Consider the following 17,941-nt stretch of genomic DNA (forward strand, 5'->3'; position numbering starts at 1 on the left):
AGGTCCGATTTTTTCCCTAACAACTCTTTTGTTCCTAACGTATGAATAAAATGCCTTGGGATTCTCCTTAATCCTGTCTGCCAAGAACATTTCGTGACCCCTTTTTGCTCTTCTAATTCCCCGTTTGAGTACTTTCCTACTTTCTTTGTACTCCTCCAGAGCTCCCTCCGTTTTTAGCTGCTTGGACCTAACATACACCTCTCTTTTCTTTTTGACCAGTCCCTCAATTTCCCTGGTTATCCACGGTTCTCTAATCCTACCCTTCCTATCCTTCTTTTTTACAGGCACATGCTTGTCCTGTAGCCCTAACAACCGTTCCTTAAAAGACTGCCACATACCAGATGTGGATTTACCCTCAAACAGCCTCTCCCAATCAAGAGCTGCCAATTTCTGCCTGATCCCAATAAAGTTAGCCTTCCCCCAATCCAACACCTTACCCTTGGGACACCACTCATCCTTTTCCATCACTATCCTAAAGCTAACAGAATTGTGGTCACTATTTGCCACATGTTCCCCTACCAAAACTTTGAAGACCTGACCGGGCTCATTCCCCAGTACCAGGTCCAGTATAGCCCCCTCTCTAGTCGGGCTGTCTACATATTGTTCCAACGAACCCTCCTGTACACATTTTACAAATTCCTCCCCATCCAGAGTCCCTGCCCTCAGCGATTTCCAGTCTATACCAGGGAAATTGAAGTCTCCCACTACAACAACCCTATTTTTCCTGCACCTATCCAGTATCTCCTGACATATCCATTCTTCCACTTCCCTTGGGCTGTTGGGGGGCCTGTAGTACACCCCCAACATAGTGACTGCGCCTTTCCTGTTTCTAAGCTCCACCCAGAGTGACTCGTTACACGACCCCTCTGAATTGTCCTCCCTCTGCACCGCTGTAATATGCTCTCCAACTAATACCGCTACTCCCCCACCTCTTTTGGCCCCTCCTCTGTCTCGCCTAAAACACTTGTACCCTGGAATATTCAGCTGCCCGTCCTGTCCCTCTTTCAACCAAGTCTGTCACCGCAACCACATCCAAATTCCTCGTGCGCATTAAGGCCCCAAGTTCGTCTGTCTTACCTGCTACGCTCCTTGCATTGAAGTATAAGCACTCCAGACCTCCAGGCTCAGTGAGGTCGTCCTCCCCCAGAGTGCTCTTCTTTGCGATGTAAATGGAGTTATGGGGATAGGGCAGATGGGAGGCTGTGGGTGAAGATGCTCTTTGACAGACTTAGAATCATAGAATCCTACAGTGCAGAAAGAGGCCATTCGGCCCATTGAGTCTGCACCAACCACAATCCCACCCAGGTCCTATCCCCATATCCCTCCATATTTACCCACTAATCCCTCTAATCTATGCATCCCAGGACACTAAGGGGCAATTTAGAATGACCAATCAACCTAGCTCGCACATCTTTGGACTTGATGGGCCTGATCACCTCTTTTTGCACTTTATGAATTCTATGAACCCAGGGCACATCGATTGACCTATAGTGAGTCAACCTTAGAACATTTACAAGAAAACTTTGAAGGATACCTTATTTTCTGACTTATGCATGGAAGAACATTTTTTTAAAAACTGTATATTCCCTCGAGGTCAATTTAAATTAATTACTATAAGTGGGCAGAACAGAAGATAAATACTGCTGACTAAACATCTCCAGCTTACCCTGAAGGATATTTTTGTCCCCTTACTTTTATGTAACACCATCCTAGCACTTTGAGGTGTCATTGACTGTGTTCCAGTGACAAATTGATTAAGCTAGTTGATTACAGTGAATCATGGTGATTTTGCATTTGGGCTCAAGTTAATCAGGTTGTTGCAGTTTTTAAACCCCCCCCCTGCAAAAAAAAACAAATGGCCATCTGTCTTGTTTTGCTTTCACTGAACACTGGCCTTTGTTCTTCTATTGACACATTCTGCTAGTCCTTCATGCTGCCATTAACACACTCTTTGTCTTGTGTCCATGGCATTTTTGTCAGTCTGTCCTTGGCTCCAACACCCCCCCTCCATCTATATCATCCATTGCATTTCTACCCACCAGTTCTATTCCTCTTAAGTTCTGAAGAGAGTCATAAAGACTCAAAACATTAACTCTGTTTCTCTTTCCCCAGATGTTGCCAGACCTGCTGAGTTTCTTCACATTTTCTATTATTTCAGATTTCCAGAATCTGCCGTATTTTGCTTTTATTATGTTGCCATTTCACCTTGGCTTCACAAAGTGTTGGGTGCATTTTGCCAGTTTACTGAAATCCAAGTTATGAAATAATGGCTGTAAATATTTTAGAACTGTAAATGCTTGCCGTAGAATACTATGAACTAAAAGAAAGCAGAGAGACTAACCAAGCAATGTGGGATTTAATAAGGAAAGCTAAGCATCACCACAACTTACATTTATGTAGTGACTTGCAGTTATATCACACTTTTCACGACCACTAGTCACCCCTTATAGTGAAGCATTGTCCCTCTTGTAGTGTAAGCACCTCTTAGAGAGAAACATTGAAAAATGCAACATAGAAATTGATGTTGATTAAGGGGGGAAAGATTAAAAGGGGTGATGAAAAGCATCACCAATTTGGTAGGTTATAAGGAGAAAGAGATAGAGGAAGTTATGGAGATAGAAATGAGTGAGATAATGAAAAGATTTGAAAGAGGATAAGGATTTTAAATTTGAAATGTTGGGGAGACAAAGTCAATATAGATCAGTTAACACAAGGGTAACGGTGAGTGGCATTTGGTGTGGAATAGACTATGAACAGCCGAGTCCTGGGTGAGGTCAACTTTATGGAGGATGGGAGACTAATCAGAAGAGAATTGGGATAGTTGAGTCTTTAGATGACAAAAGAATAGATGAGAGATTCAGCAGTAGATAAGCTGAGGCAAGAGCAGAATGAATGATTGGACAGCTGGGAGTTAGTTGTCTTTGAGAGTATTTGGGATCAGTTCAGGGTCAAATAGGTTGCAAATGATGGGTTTCAATCAAAGTCTGTGATTAGGGCAGGGTATAGTTTGGGGAGGAGAATATCAAGGTTCTCCCCTTTTTCCCAAACTTTGCTTCCCATCCTTTAACCAATCCTCCAGCCATGCTTATATTATTACCCAAATTCCATGGACCCATTTCTTATATATTAACCTTTTGTGTGGCACCTTACTGAATACCTTTTGGAAGTCCAGTTGTACTATATCTATTTGTTCCATGTTTATCTACCTGATCAGTTACATCCTTAAAATGCCCTAATAAATTTGTTGAATGCGGTTTTCCTTTCGTGAAACGATGTCATCTTCGCCTGATCCTATTCTGATTTTCCAAGTGCATTCTTAAGATTTTCTTAATTGATTTTGGCACTTTCCTGACAATTGATAAGCTTGTAGATTTTGTTTTTCCTCTGTCCATCCTTTCTTGAATAGAGATGTTATGCCTGTTGTCTTCCAATCTGCTGGGACCATTTTAGAATCAAGGGAATTTTGGAAAATCATAACCGCATTCATTATCTTTGCAGCTGTATTTTTTTTTTGTGGTATGTAACTTGTGTTTTCTACGTTTTTTTTTAAGCATATCTTCAGGCCCACACTACTTTTTACCCTTTTGGGGAATAGTGGGGGGAAGTGGTGGAACAATTCCTGAGCTGATTATTAGCCTGTTATGAGCGCTATTTCCATGGCCAACAAGTCCTGGCATTGGACTTGAACACAGTAAGAAGTCTATAACAACACCATGCGAAAGTCCAACAGGTTTATTTGGTAGCAAATGCCACTAGCTTTCGGAGCGTGCTGCTCCTTCGTCAGGTGGAGTGGGAGATGTGCTCACAAACAGGGCATACAGAGACACAAACTCAATTTACAGAATAATGATTGGAATGCTAATCCAGCTAATACAGCTAATCAAGTCTTAAAGGTACAGACAGAGGTTGCTGTGGCATCTCCTCCGGAGCCTTCAACATGTCATTGATGAAGATGAACATCTCGCCAAGGCCATCCCCACACCCCCACTTCTTGCCTTCAAACAGCCACACAACCTCAAACAGACCATTGTCCGCAGCAAACTACCCAGCCTTCAGGAGAACAGTGACCACGACACCACACAACCCTGCCACAGCAACCGCTGCAAGACGTGTCGGATCATCGACACGGATGCCATCATCTCACATGAGAACACCATCCACCAGGTACACGGTACATACTCTTGCAACTCGGCCAACATTGTCTACCTGATGCGCTGCAGGAAAGGATGTCCCGAGGCATGGTACATTGGGGAAACCATGCAGATGCTACGACAACGGATGAATGAACACCGCTCTACAATCACCAGGCAAGAGTGTTCTCTTCCTGTTGGGGAGCACTTCAGCGGTCACGGGCATTCAGCCTCTGATCTTCGGATAAGCATTCTTCAAGGCGGCCTTCACAACACCGCAGGGTCACTGAGCAGAAACTGATGGCCAAGTTCCGCACACATGAGGACGGCCTCAACCGGGATCTTGGGTTCATGTCACACTATCTGTAACCCCCACAACTTGCCTGGACTTGTAAAATCTCACTAGCTGTCCTATCTGGAGACAATACACATCTCTTTAACCTGTGCTTAATCCTCTCTCCACTCACATTGTCTGTACCTTTTAAGACTTGATTAGCTGTATTAGCATTGATTAGCTTGATTAGCATTCCAATCGTTATTCTGTAAATTGAGTTTGTGTCTCTGTATGCCCTGTTTGTGAGCACATCTCCCACTCCACCTGACGAAGGAACAGCACGCTCCAAAAGCTAGTGGCATTTGCTACCAAATAAACCTGTTGGACTTTAACCTGGTGTTGTGAGACTTCTTACTGTGTTTACCCCAATCCAACGCCGGCACCTCCACATCATTGGATTTGAACCCAAAGCTTCTTTTCCAGCAGTAGGAGCGCAATCACTGAGCCACAATGCCTCCTAAATTTCTTCTACTATGAAAACGTGAAGGTGGACACAAAATATTTGTTCACTGTCTCTGCAATTTCCTCATGGTAATTTCTCCTGTCTCTGCTTCTAAGAAACCAATATTTACTTTAGATGCTCTCTTTTTATGTACTTACAGACACTCTTACCATCAGCTTTTATATCGCTGGCTAATTTATTCTCTTGTTCTTTGTTTTCCCTTTTATCAACTTCTCAGTGGCTCTTTGGTTTCTAAAACTCCCAATCCTCAGATTTGCTATATTCTTTACAACACTACATGCCTCTTTTAATCTAATACTATCCTTAACCATTTTAGTAAACTAAAATGAATCTTTCTTGCTGAATTTTGTTTTTGAATGCAACATAATTTTGTTAAAATTTCTATCAGTTGAGCATAACTTCTCTGCTTTTTAATTATGCATCAATCAATTTAATGAGTTATATTCTCTAGACCGTGTTCTTTAGCATTTATTGTAGCTTTGTTAACCTGATTTGCTACTTTAATTATTTGTGAATCTGTGCCCCTAGATGTTTTTGCTCTTCTACCCAATTTAGACCCTTATTTCTTTTTGAAAAATTATACTCCATTCTTAGTTACAAAACCAACGCTCAGTGTGGACTGGTAAAGCCCAAATCCATCTCCTTACTTGCTTCAAAAACCAAATTCAAATTGAATCCAATTCATGGTCCCCACAACAGACACAAGATCAAAGCTGGCAAGATAAGGCACCCCATCATGGGCTTGATCCGGCACTTGATCTTAGCCAAACAGCCCATACTTCAGATTCCAAGTCCAGATCATTTATATAAATTGGAATACTCGTATTTTCTGCCAGTCTGAGTAACTTTCTTTAATCTTCTCTAATTTGTTTTGAAGCTACCTTGTTATTCATTCTGCTGCTTGTCACCTCACTTCCCATACTGTGACTTTTGTCATGAGTTTACTATGCAGTGCTTTCACAAATGCTTTTTGGCGTGATAGAAAAAGTAGTTGCCATATTTAATGCAAAAAGGCTGATAATTTTCATAAATTTGAACATCAAAGCTTAATTCAAGATATTATTTGTAAAGGAAAAAAATATTCACGTTGTGTCAAGAGGAAGTGCAACTTCAAGAGTTTATAGTCAGATTTTAAGTGCAGCGTGCTTCAAATTAATACATGAAAAAAAAGCAGTGGAAAAAATTTTATAATTTCAATACATATTCAAGTTTTGAAATGTTAATATGTGCTTATGGTGTGTAAAAGCATCTGTTGTGTTAGATTGCAACCAGCTGCTCTGTTTAGAGGTCTGAAACATTGTGTGCTGTAATTGTTGACTATCTTTGAAAAGGATTGGCAATCAGGACAGATGCCATCATAATCCTTTTCAATTGAAAAAGCTCTTGATATGATTTTAAATAACTTCCTTATATATGGAAAATTGAAGTGTCTCTGTTTTTGGTCTTTTGAAACAGGATATAGCTGATCCATTTTTTGCATATTGCAAACAACATGCCGACAAGTTTGATAGAAAATGGAAACGAAAGAACTATTTAGCTTTACAGTCTTACTGCAAAATGACTTTGCAAGAGCGAGACAAGCATGTTACGCCAGAAGCACAGGTATGGGTGCCAGGATTGCACCACACTACTTAGCAATATTTAGTATTAAAGATAAATGTTTTTTCAAGTTAAATGAACTAGCAATGCAATCGCATATGGTCAATAAATTTCATCAACTTTAATCAAACTGTGGCATTTTTATTTGCAGCATGCCAGAAGCCTATTGTTTATAATTATAAAGGTGAAATATTGCAATGTATATTTGTACCCAGTATTAAAGGTAATGGTTAATCTTGCAACCAATGTTATTGTAGCTTTTCTTTAGAGTTCTATGCCTTGTAGCTGTTTGCACCAAAATCTAAAATATACCTATTGTTACGATCCTGTTAGGGACTGTAACATTTGAAGATGTTAAGAAAGGGTCCAGAGGAGGTTCACAAGAATGATCCCTGGAATGAAGAGCTTGTCGTATGAGGAACGGTCGAGGACTCTGGGTCTGTTGGAGTTTAGAAAGATGAGGGGGGATCTTATTGAAACTTACAGGATACTGAGAGGCCTGAATAGAGTGGACGTGGAGAGGATGTTTCCACTAGGAGAAAAAACTAGAACCAGAGGGCACAACCTGAGACTAAAGGGACGATCCTTTAAAACAGAGATGAGGAGGAATTTCTTCAGCTAGAGAGTGGTGAATCTGTGGAACTCTTTGCGCAGAAGGCTGTGGAGGAAGGTCATTGAGTGTCGTTAAGACGGGGATAGGTTCTTGATTAATAAGGGGATCAGGGGTTATGGGGAAAAGGCAGGAGAATGGGGATGAGAAAAATATCAGCCATGATTAAATGGCGGAGCAGACTCGATGGGCCGAGTGGCCTAATTCTGCTCCTATGTCTTATGGTCTAAGATAAATCCAAACACCCTGTAATTAGTTGACAGCACTATGCCAGAAGATTTCACAATTTATAAACAAAAATAAATTTTATTGTATGTAAGAATTAAGTAAATTAAACAGGATTAACTTAATACTATAGTCCATAATTACTTATGCTATGAACTCGGTTCTACTTTTTACTTTCCCCAAGAATTCTCTTACACATTGTTGAACTTGGAGAGGGCATGAATGTATGGATAGTACTGAAACTAGAGAAGCAAGTTCAGGGCTAAGGTGGTAGCAGGACTTTGGAGAATGTTTGGCCTGCTGTGATATTGGGAAGGAGGGAAATGACAGAGGTATCTGAATGATGGTTTCAGTCTTACCGAAAAGAAGTCCATGAGTTCTTCGTAGTTTATCTGGTGAGGATGGAAGAGGCAGGGGTGAGCGTTTTAAGTAAACTATTTGCAGTAGGAAAAAGAAACCAAGGCTTGTCTTTGCATTCAAGGATGATCCAGAATAGTGAGCAGTTAACAGATGGGACATGATCTGGTTTCTGTGGTCAAGCCACATCTGGCGATGAATGGCTAAACCGGTAATCTTCTATATACGTTCAAGTTTGCACTACTTGAGCTCAAGGGACAGAGGTGTGGAAGTTAATGGGAGGTTTACCAGGGTGAGATAGCGTAATGATATTAATGGGTCTTGGGGTATCCCAGATGAAGATGAAGTTGTGGTTGAGCAGGTAGTTTTGTGGTAAATGGCAGGGCGAATGGTAGACAGCAAGGGTTATGAAAGTGCAGTTGTAAGTGAATTGATTTTGATTTGATTTATTATTGTCACGTGTATTGGTATACAGTGAAAAGTATTGTTTCTTGTGCACTATAAAACAAAGCATACCATTCATAGAGAAGGAAAGGAGAAGTAGCAGAATGCTTTTTCTAGGGATGCTCTCAGAAAGATGTAAGGCTGAGAGAGAGATTTGAAATGTAGATAGCAAGTGACCGCTGATTGACACAATGTTAGTACCAAGGCCACAAAAGATGGCAGGTTTAAATGAACCGTGAGCATGGGTTGGGGTGTTCTATATTAAAGGGAAGCTAAGTGAGGATAGCATGGCAGTGAACTAGGATGTGAAAACATGATGAGCTGAAATGAAGGTTGAAAAACCTGAGATGGGAGGTTATTTGGTGCAAGGACCAAGGAAAAAAATCGGTCTAGATATCTGGGTGAGACTGTGGTGCTTGGCTGAACAGTAGAGAATTAATATTTTAAAATAAGATGGGAGGGATGGACAGGAGGCTAAAAACAATGCAGAGACAGAAAACAGAGCGACTACCAGTTAATCCGTGCACACCAAAAAGGACGACCAGTGGAGATTAAATTCCTTAAACCCTGTATGTAATTCAGATTAGGGAGCATATGAAAATAGGCAAATTCAAGCTTTTGTTGTACTGTATGATGGATAATTTTGCTAAACTAATTGATGAATGTTGAGGACTAAAATGTGTTTTAATTTAGAAGTGTAACCATAAATTAAATGCTAACTAATGTCTGTTATGTTCTCAAAAATATTTTTCAAATTTGAATGTAAAACATGCTTCAGTGTTCAATTTAGTATTGTTGATGATATTTAAAATTTTCTTTGTTTAGGCTCGCATTACGACAAGATTGCAGCAATACCGGGCTAAAGTGGAGTTAGCTCGTAGCACCAAACCCAATGCATGGGTCCCCAGAGAGAAGCTGCCACGACCACTCACCAGTAGTGCCTCAGTGATACGCAAGCTTATGCGGAAAGCTGAACTGATGGGAATTAGCACCGACATTTTCCCTGTAGACACGCTAGATACCAACTCCAGTGTAGATGGCAGGAGAAAGCACAAGCAGCCAGCGTTGACTGCTGACTTTGTGAATTATTATCTTGGTATGGAAACAGCAAAAACGGATTAAAAATCATTCTCGAAATAAATTCTTTACTAAATCCTGGGATAAAATCCCACACTACTTTTTTAATATTGTGTGGAACACTTCTCCCTTGAATAAAACTGGAGCTAAATTGATCAGTCTTAATTTTGTAGTTATTTACTAAAGGTACATATGTATATTGGCCCACTATCTAAAGAAAATTAAGCTATTGGCGACATTCTGATATTTTACATGTTAACTAATTTATTTGGCTGTCATTGTATTAGTTTCCCAGTCTCTTAATTCCATCTATTCTTTTTACAGAGAGGAACATGCGCATGATGCAGATACAGGAAAACATTTGTGAACAAAAGAACTTAAAAGATACACTTCAAAATGAGCAGGAATCACTTCATGTAGAGTACAATAAGGTACAGTTAAGTTCAAGTGTTCATCATGCTTGCTGACCAAAACACTTTGTAAAATGAGTGTCCGTGTGTCCATTCGTCACTTCAGTTTTGTAGCCACCCTTTCCAATGAGATAAAATACCTCTTAATTCCATCTCAGTGAACTTTGCCAATGGGCGAAGACTCTATCATATCAAAGCTTCGAATGCGGCTTGCTTACTCATCCTGTAACCTAAGCTGTTCTCCAGCCAGTTCTTGATGTCTGATTTCTTTCTCTCTTTGAAACTCAAGCTCACACTTCTGCATTTCCATCTCTTTTGCTCTTTTTCACTTTCATCCCTTGCTGATATCTCGCTGGAGAAAAAGTTAAGCTTTTCATTTCTTTTTCCATCTCAAGCTGCTTACTTTGTATCTGAATTCTAGCTAACTCAACTGAATGGCTACCTGGATTAAGTTTTCCTTCTTCCAATCAAAGATGTGCTATTACCTCAATTTTTCTTAGCCCTGTTTTTAACTCTTAACATTTCTGCTTACGTAATTGACCTAGCCTCGATTAATCGCTACACATCACTCTCCAGAAAAGTCATAGCAGTTCAATACGCCATTCTGCTTTTCATTCAGTACATTAAAATTCATTGTGGAAATCTTTATCAATTTAACCTCAGCAAGTGGCAGCCACTTATTTTTGCAGTGGATTCGAGACCCTGCAGGAGCCCCCAATTTATGTTATGATCCTTGGTCAGATCCCCAAGTTGGTGAGATCCCGTTGGGGATCAATAACAATCTGTTTAAAGTAGACACAGTTTGAGATTCAATACACTCCCTCAATGAAGAAAGCCACAAGTATCCAGAGGTTTTGAACAAACAAAAATAAACTTTAGTAGACACGGCCAGAAAGATGAAACAATTTAAAATGTCTATCTTGTACTTTAACATTCAGGGTGGGTATGAGGTACATGTGAATTAAGAAAGCAACTGTGGTCGAACACAGCAACTACGCGACAGGTGGCAGATTCAACCAAGACAGAGTGAATCACTTTCACGGAAACTTTGTCTTTCTCTCATGAGAGATTCCAGTCTTCACCTTCAAATTGGAATTCTCTCCAAAAGTTGTTCCAAATTGGACAGCACAAGATGGCCCAATTCGCAGGGTTTCGATCTCCTCTGCCATGAACCTATTCCCCTGGAAACCCAAGTAAGCACAACTTCAGATCTTTGGTCGCGGTGAGCAGAACACTACTTCTCCCACAAGGCACCTTCACCCCAACGGCCCGCAGCACAAAGTCACCAACCTTTGGCTGCCTTCTTGGTTCTTCAGGGCAGTCTGAACAGTCTTTGATTACCCAAGCTCCTTTTGAGTCCTTTTCACTGATAGTCTGCTATCCTCAGCCCATTTTTTATTTGGAGCCATTTTTCTCTGCATTTTTAATGGAGCTGGGATGTTTTTCTGCCCGCATCCTTTCTCTCTCTGAGACTCGTATTTTGGGTCCTACCCTGACCTCTTTTCCATTTTGGGCCTTCTCCCTTCCCCCTTTCTGGCATATTACTTTTGGTGTTCTGCTCCTGATCACCTCACCCAGGTTTTTGTACTGTTTCCCTCTTGCATAGGCGCACTGGGCTCACAAAGTGAAAATGTAGAACTGTGCGTGTGCAGCTGACTCCCAGTATGTACATGCACATAAGCTCCAAGGTTTGTCAGTAGTGAAATTCCTGACCTCTGCTCTCCAAAGTAAGTCTAGTTCTACAACTTACAGTATCAAATTTGCAGAAAAAAAGACTTTGAAGTCTTGTATCACCACTCTAACTCAAGACCTGCATTGGCACTACGGATTCCTTGAGCATCATAACAGGAGTACAGCAAGACTGCATGCTCTCCCCATTGCTTTCCCTCTTGATCACTGCTTTCATCATTTACAAGGCGATGGTGGGTGAAGACTTTGATCTCCCATGTCAAACCACAGGTTGACAAATCTGGATTTTGCAGACAGCATTGCCTTGCTGGCCGAAGAATTATGCCCACTCCAAGACATGAGCGTCAGTCTTGAGTGTAACAGTGCCAAGGTTGGTCTATGCATCTTGTGAGAAGACCAAGACAATGATGGCAACAAGATCCTCCCATCAGGATGTTGCCCACTACCACTACCTAGGAAGCAATATTTCCATAGAGAGCAATATACACATCGACATCCACACAAGTATAGGCAATGCAATATTGGTTTTCAATAGCTCCATATGGCATTCAACAATAACACTTTGTGATTCTCTAAATGAACACTGCCATGAAGCTGCATCTCTACATGTCCATAGTAGTATCAACTGCAATCTATGCCAGTGAGGCATGCAGGGCAACTGCAGAGGTTTCATGTAAATTGGTTGCAAGTTGTCTTAAGTAAGATGCTGGATATCACTTGGAGAGATGGTATCATAAACAAAGAATTCCTATAGAGGACTGGCGTGATGCACCTATGGGATATAATAGAAAGACAACTGATGCTGGCAGGGCACATATTTTACCTCCCGGATCCGAAGTGCGGCAGTAGAATGGACACTTTTATTTGGAAAAAGAAGGTGGAGCCAGTTAAAGACCTGGGAAAGTACATTTAAGGAGGACCTTCAAGAGCAAATTACTGGACTGGAGCGAAAGATATTGAGATAGGCTAGGGCCGGTGGTGAATTCTTACTGCTCACTCCTGTATGGGAGCTGAGGAATCAAGTCTTGAGTGTCAATGTCACTTACTTCAATAATGCTTTTAAATTTCTCTCAGATTTAGCCATACTCTCAACTTTTGTACGTCCTTTCATAGGAGATCTTGATGTCAAATGTTGGCTCACCCAGTGCCCCATGATTTCATGCTCTGGTGTGGTCCAACTCCACTGTGGTCAGTGCGATCATATGACCAGCTTGGATAAATTTGGCTAATCTGGAGTTCCCAGTGTGGAATTTTGATTTGTCATAGCCATTGTTCTTTGTTATTCATTTACACGATGTGGGCGTCGCTGGCTGGGCCAGCATTTATTGCCCGACCCTAATTGCCGTTAAGTGGGGGATGGTGAGCTGCTCTTTTGAACTGCTGCAGTCCCAGAGGTGTAGGTATACCCACAATGCTGTTAGGGAAGAAAGTTTTGTGCTCCCAAGCCCTCCGCCGAGCATGCTTCCTTCTCCACCCTCCCCCCCCCCCCCCCCCAAACCCGAACACGCTCTGTGACCTGTGCCCCTTGGCTCCCGCTCCAATTTTTCACCAATCTGCCACAGGCTGGCTGCTTCTAATTAGTTGGCAGTCTCCGCATGTAGCCAAGGGGTGGCACATTCCTTCCAACAGGAAAATGCCAGTGAGAATTGCAAAATTACTGCTAACTGTGGCCTTAAGTGTAATTCGCAGTTCCCTGGTGTTGCTTCCCCCCCCCACCCGCCAGCCATGCCTTTATCCTTGCTTTCGCTCTCTCTCCCCCTACCCCCTCATCACTCGTTTGCCAGCGTGTTTCCTGTCTATTACACCTTTCTATTTAATACATAAGAAAACTTAAATGCTGGTGTGACATTTAAAAGCTAAACAAAATTGCACACAAACTATTCTTGATTATCTCATTAGAATTCACCCTTAAAATGCTTTCTCTCGTAGCTTTTTCTCTGCTGGTGCATCATTCTGTTTCCACCAATGACATTTTTGCATTCGTCTGAGCTCATGAGTGGCTTTCCTTTTCCTGCAATGTTACCGGAACACAGTTTAGCTGGTGAAACGGCCAAATAAGCATGGTGGCAAAGTGGTTAGCACTGCTGCTTCACAGCGCCAGGGATCCAGGTTCGATTCCGACCTCCGGTCACTGTGTGGAGTTTGCATGTTCTCTCTGTGTCTGCGTGGGTTTCCGCCGGGTGCTCTGGTTTCTTCCCACACTCCAAAGCTGTGCAGATTAGGTTGATTGGCCATGATAAATTGCCCCTTAGTGTCAGGGGGACTAGGAGTGGAAATATGTGGGGCTATGGGGATGGGACCTGAGTGGGATTGTTGTTGATGCAGGCTTGATGGGCCAAATGGTGGCTTCCTGCACTGTAAATTCTATGGTTCTAAATATATTACTTGCTGGGATTGTACATAGATGTTGCTCAATGATAGGATAGACAGAGGTTGCGTTATAGTTGGCACTCATTTTTTCCCTTCAAAAGAAATTTGTCCTATTTACACATGTGTGGCATAGACAATTGATTAAATTCTCCCAATGAATTCCTCATATTTTTACATCACTTCAGAGTTGCCCTGGCCAACAGCACATTTCTGTTTATTGACCGCCACCCAACCCCTACCCATTCTATCACTAACCCCTGGAGGGATTTACTGTTTGGAATTTTTTTACAGCTTGCATGTGTTGTCTGCTTTCTCAAACATTGTGAACTTGTAAGTTTAGAGTGCCTCCTATAGACAGTAAAACAAAAAGGCAGGCCTGGAATGATGAATGTATTTTTTTTTGTTTTAATATCTTGCACTTTATTTTCGTTGCTTATTTATTTCCTCTGTTATCTAGTTGTTTGAATCTCTAGAAAATCTAAGAAATATGAATGGTAAATTACGTCGAGAAGGTCAGACACTGTGGAGTACACTCAGTAACATCGTTGGGCAGGTTGGTAGATGCAATCTTCTGAATGGCTGCTTTAATCCATGTTGCCCCCCACCCCGCTGCAATTTAGTACCTGAAAAAAATCTATTTGATCAACAGTACTCTGAGAGTAATGATTTCTGATTGAAATTAACTTGCAGTCATGCCACCTGCAAGGTTCTTTTGGTTTCTTTGAAAGTTATAATAGCTATCTTGTTTGCAGAATATACTTATTTCTTTCCATTTGCAGTAATTGATTAACCTGTCATGTATGATTGACCTGAGTCCCCCACTCAACCCCACTGCATTTCGTTTTTCAATTGTATAGTATTACAAAGCTGGGTAGAACTAATGTCGATACACTAAATAAATATCTAATAATTTTAGCCATCTTGTTTCGATTAATGAAGGCAGCTTCTTGGATAGCATGAATACTGATTAAATTCTACTCAGCCTTTTCATTAGTGACAGACAGTTGCGCCACAATGTGCAATTATAATTTGGGAGTTGGTTTATCATTTCTTTAAGGGAGAAGGGAATTTCTTTTCACAATTTCTAATTGGTGAAGTTATTTTTGGAAGGGGTGGTGAGTTAATTAGCATCACTATCAATGCATACAAGATAATATGTAAATAATCCAAATAGGATATAAAGCATAACTCCAAAGTATATGCAGAGCAGATAAATCAAGTACTATAAAAGCCCTTTCAATAAAATCTTTATCCTTTGCATTTTGAATGGTAATTTTATTATCTGGGGTTAGGAATGGATGGAGAGGATGCACAGCCATTAGCGAAAACAGAATATGCATTTTCAAGTAAAACTGACAAAAATGGCGCTGTGGTTACTTAGTAAAACTGAAAACTTAATGCAATTGGGTGATGCTTAAAATGGGCTTTGCTTATCAACTGCGATATCTTAGTTTTGGTACCTTATGCCAAGTCAGAAAATAGCAAAGCATAAGTGGCAACGGGACTTGCTAATACATTTCCAACTGCATGCAGTAAAACCGGCAGCAGCAGGATTCATTTACACAGATTGCATGACACATTTTTCCAGTTGGCTGAACAGATGCAGGCCCACAGGGCCACTGTGAAATGACTTTGATAGATGGTTGTTGTCTGGGAAGCGAGCATGCTGCAGATTAGTGGAAACCCAAAGAGAATCTTGTCTGTTTTGTGGGGAGTTTGGTCCAATAAGATAATTTTTCTAATTAACCTATGGAGCACCAATGTATTTGAATGCTGTGAAAAATAAACTACTTCAATATTCTTTTGTCAAGGGTGGTGTTTTTCCCAACATAAAGTAACATTTCCTTGTCTATCACTTTGAAAACTTGTGGAAATTAGTATTCTCTAAAGCTTTTCTATGTTTTTATGTAAACTGTTGTTTTACAATTGATTTAAAACCCTTGTGCTCAGGAATTAAAATGTTGTGCATCTAAAATATATATATTGCCAAGATAAGCTTCCTGCTACAGTGCTCAGTTTTTGATTACTTGCTACCTATCCCCTTGTCCAATTCACTTTTAAAAAAAAAAATCTTTAAATTAACAGAAATTGAATTTCCCTGTGATTCTCCGTACTCCCAAGGAACGGCGACCAAGTAAGAAGGATGGAGGAACTTTGAAATCATTAGCGCCTCCAGCAGTATTGTACAGGTACTAACAACATTTGATAAATTTTATAAGCACATTCGAGTCTGTCTAGCTTATGCAATTGGTTAAATTAATTCTGTATGTCCACTCCCACATCCAGGGATGTTTCCCTTTATATTTTGTATAAAAATGTTTCATTTTAAAATGTGCAAAATTGTGGCTGCTGTTCAGATGTGAATACATTTCTTGTGTTGGCATCAATGTGTTTTTTTATTCATTTTTGGGATGTGGGCATTGCTAGTTTGGCGAGAATTTATTGCCCTTTAGGAAATGGTGGTGAGCTGCCACCTTGAACTACTACAGTGCCTGTGGTGTAGTACAGCCGCAGTGCTGTTAGGGAAGGAGTTCTGGGATTATGACCTAGTAACGGTGAACGGTGAATGAATGGCGATATATTTGCTAGTCAGAATGGTGAGTGGCTTGGAGGGGAACTTCGAAGTGGTCTTCCGATGGTCTGCTGCCTTTGTGCTTCTAAAATCTGGTGGTGGTCATGGGATGGATGGTACAGCACTTGCCACTGTGCATTGGTGGTGGAGGGGGTAAATGTTTGTAGATGGAATGCTAATCGCGGGCTGCTTTGTCCTGGATGGTGTCAAGCTTGTGTGTTGTTGGAATTGCACTCTCCAAGCAAGTAGACAGAGTTCCATCACACTCTTGACTGTGTCTTGTTAGTAATGGTCAGGAGTCTGAAGGTAGTTTATCCACCCCAGGATTCCAAATCTTTGACATGCTCTTGTAGCCACAGTTCCTGTCCAGTTTCTGGTCAATGGTAAATCCCAGGATGTTGATAGTGGGGGATTCGGCTATGATAATGTCATTGAATTATCAAGAGGCGATGGTTGGATTCTCTCTCGCTGGAGATGGTCATAGCCTGGCACTTGTGTTGTGCGAATGTTACTTGCTACTTGTCAGCCCTAGCCTCAATATTATCCAGGTCTTGCTGTATTTGGACATGGACTGTTTCAGCATCTGAGGAGTTGCGAATGGTGCAATCATCAGCGAACATTATCACTTCTGACCTTATGATGGAAGGAAGGTCATTAATGAAGCAGCTGAAGAAATGTGCCTCAGGCACTACCCTGAGGAACTGTAGCAGTGATGTCCTGGAACTGAAATGACTGACCTCCAACAACCACAGCCATCTTCCTTTGTGCTTGCTATGATTCCAACCAGCAGAGGGGTTTCCCCTAATTCCGTTGATTCCAGTTTGGCTAGGGCTCCTTGATGGTATGATAATATGGCATGCCACTAATCTGACTGAACCATCTACATTTCTTTGAAATGTCACTTTTTCTGTGTTTTTTTTTTGCTTTCAAAGTATATTATGTAGCTTTTTTAAAAAGTAGTTTGGTGACATATTCCCAGTCTTTGTCAATGGTACTTTAGACTAGTATGTGAGTAGCATATAGTGACATCCCTCTTCCACCTGACCTTTATATTACAACAGTGTGCTAATGAACTCAGCAGCTGGGGAAAGACGAAGCATGAATTCACATGTTGCTACTCTGAATTTACACTTTTTGCTAACTAGCCATGCTCAAAATGAACTCAGCAATCATGATCTGCATTGTTGTGGGCTATATTCTCACCTAAGGGAGTAATCTGCGATCCTATGATTTCTAAATTATGTTTACTACAATACTGATTTTTTTGTTTCATGCTGCATGTATTTGCAAACACATGGGAAGTAGACATTCTCAGAGCTCCTTAGTCTGCTACTATAACTTGGGTATAAACATCATTAATATACGTAAACTGAGTTTCTAACACACTTTCGATCTGCCACAGTTGTCTGTCTAGGACTGTTTTGGTAGGAGAAACACTGTCCTTGTGGAGGCAAAATTCAACCTTCACACTGAGGACATGCTACATCGTATTGTGTGGCACAACCACTGCACTAAATATGATGGACTCAACACATCTAGCAGCTCAGTTCAGCAGCAGCAGAATTGTATTCCACCCAAATTTTAACCTCGTGGCTTGGAACATCCCTCACTTTATTAATGCAATCAAGCCAGGAAATCAATGCTGGTTGGCAGAATGGGAA

General features: G+C 41.0%; 1 protein-coding gene across 5 annotated transcripts in view; it reads left to right on the forward strand.

Annotated features, from left to right (window-relative positions):
- phf14 (PHD finger protein 14) overlaps positions 1-17,941 on the forward strand; it is a 223,041-nt gene that overhangs the window by 84,162 nt on the left and 120,938 nt on the right. For all 5 annotated transcript variants that reach the window (XM_078238242.1, XM_078238253.1, XM_078238282.1 and 2 more), the window contains exons 8-12: positions 6,383-6,529; positions 8,988-9,258; positions 9,564-9,670; positions 14,166-14,261; positions 15,794-15,897. In XM_078238242.1, the coding sequence (XP_078094368.1) occupies positions 6,383-6,529; positions 8,988-9,258; positions 9,564-9,670; positions 14,166-14,261; positions 15,794-15,897 (725 nt within the window). The remainder of the gene's footprint in view (positions 1-6,382; positions 6,530-8,987; positions 9,259-9,563; positions 9,671-14,165; positions 14,262-15,793; positions 15,898-17,941) is intronic.

The sequence above is a fragment of the Mustelus asterias genome, chromosome 2 (genome assembly GCF_964213995.1).
Source record: "Mustelus asterias chromosome 2, sMusAst1.hap1.1, whole genome shotgun sequence".
NCBI lineage: Eukaryota > Metazoa > Chordata > Chondrichthyes > Carcharhiniformes > Triakidae > Mustelus > Mustelus asterias.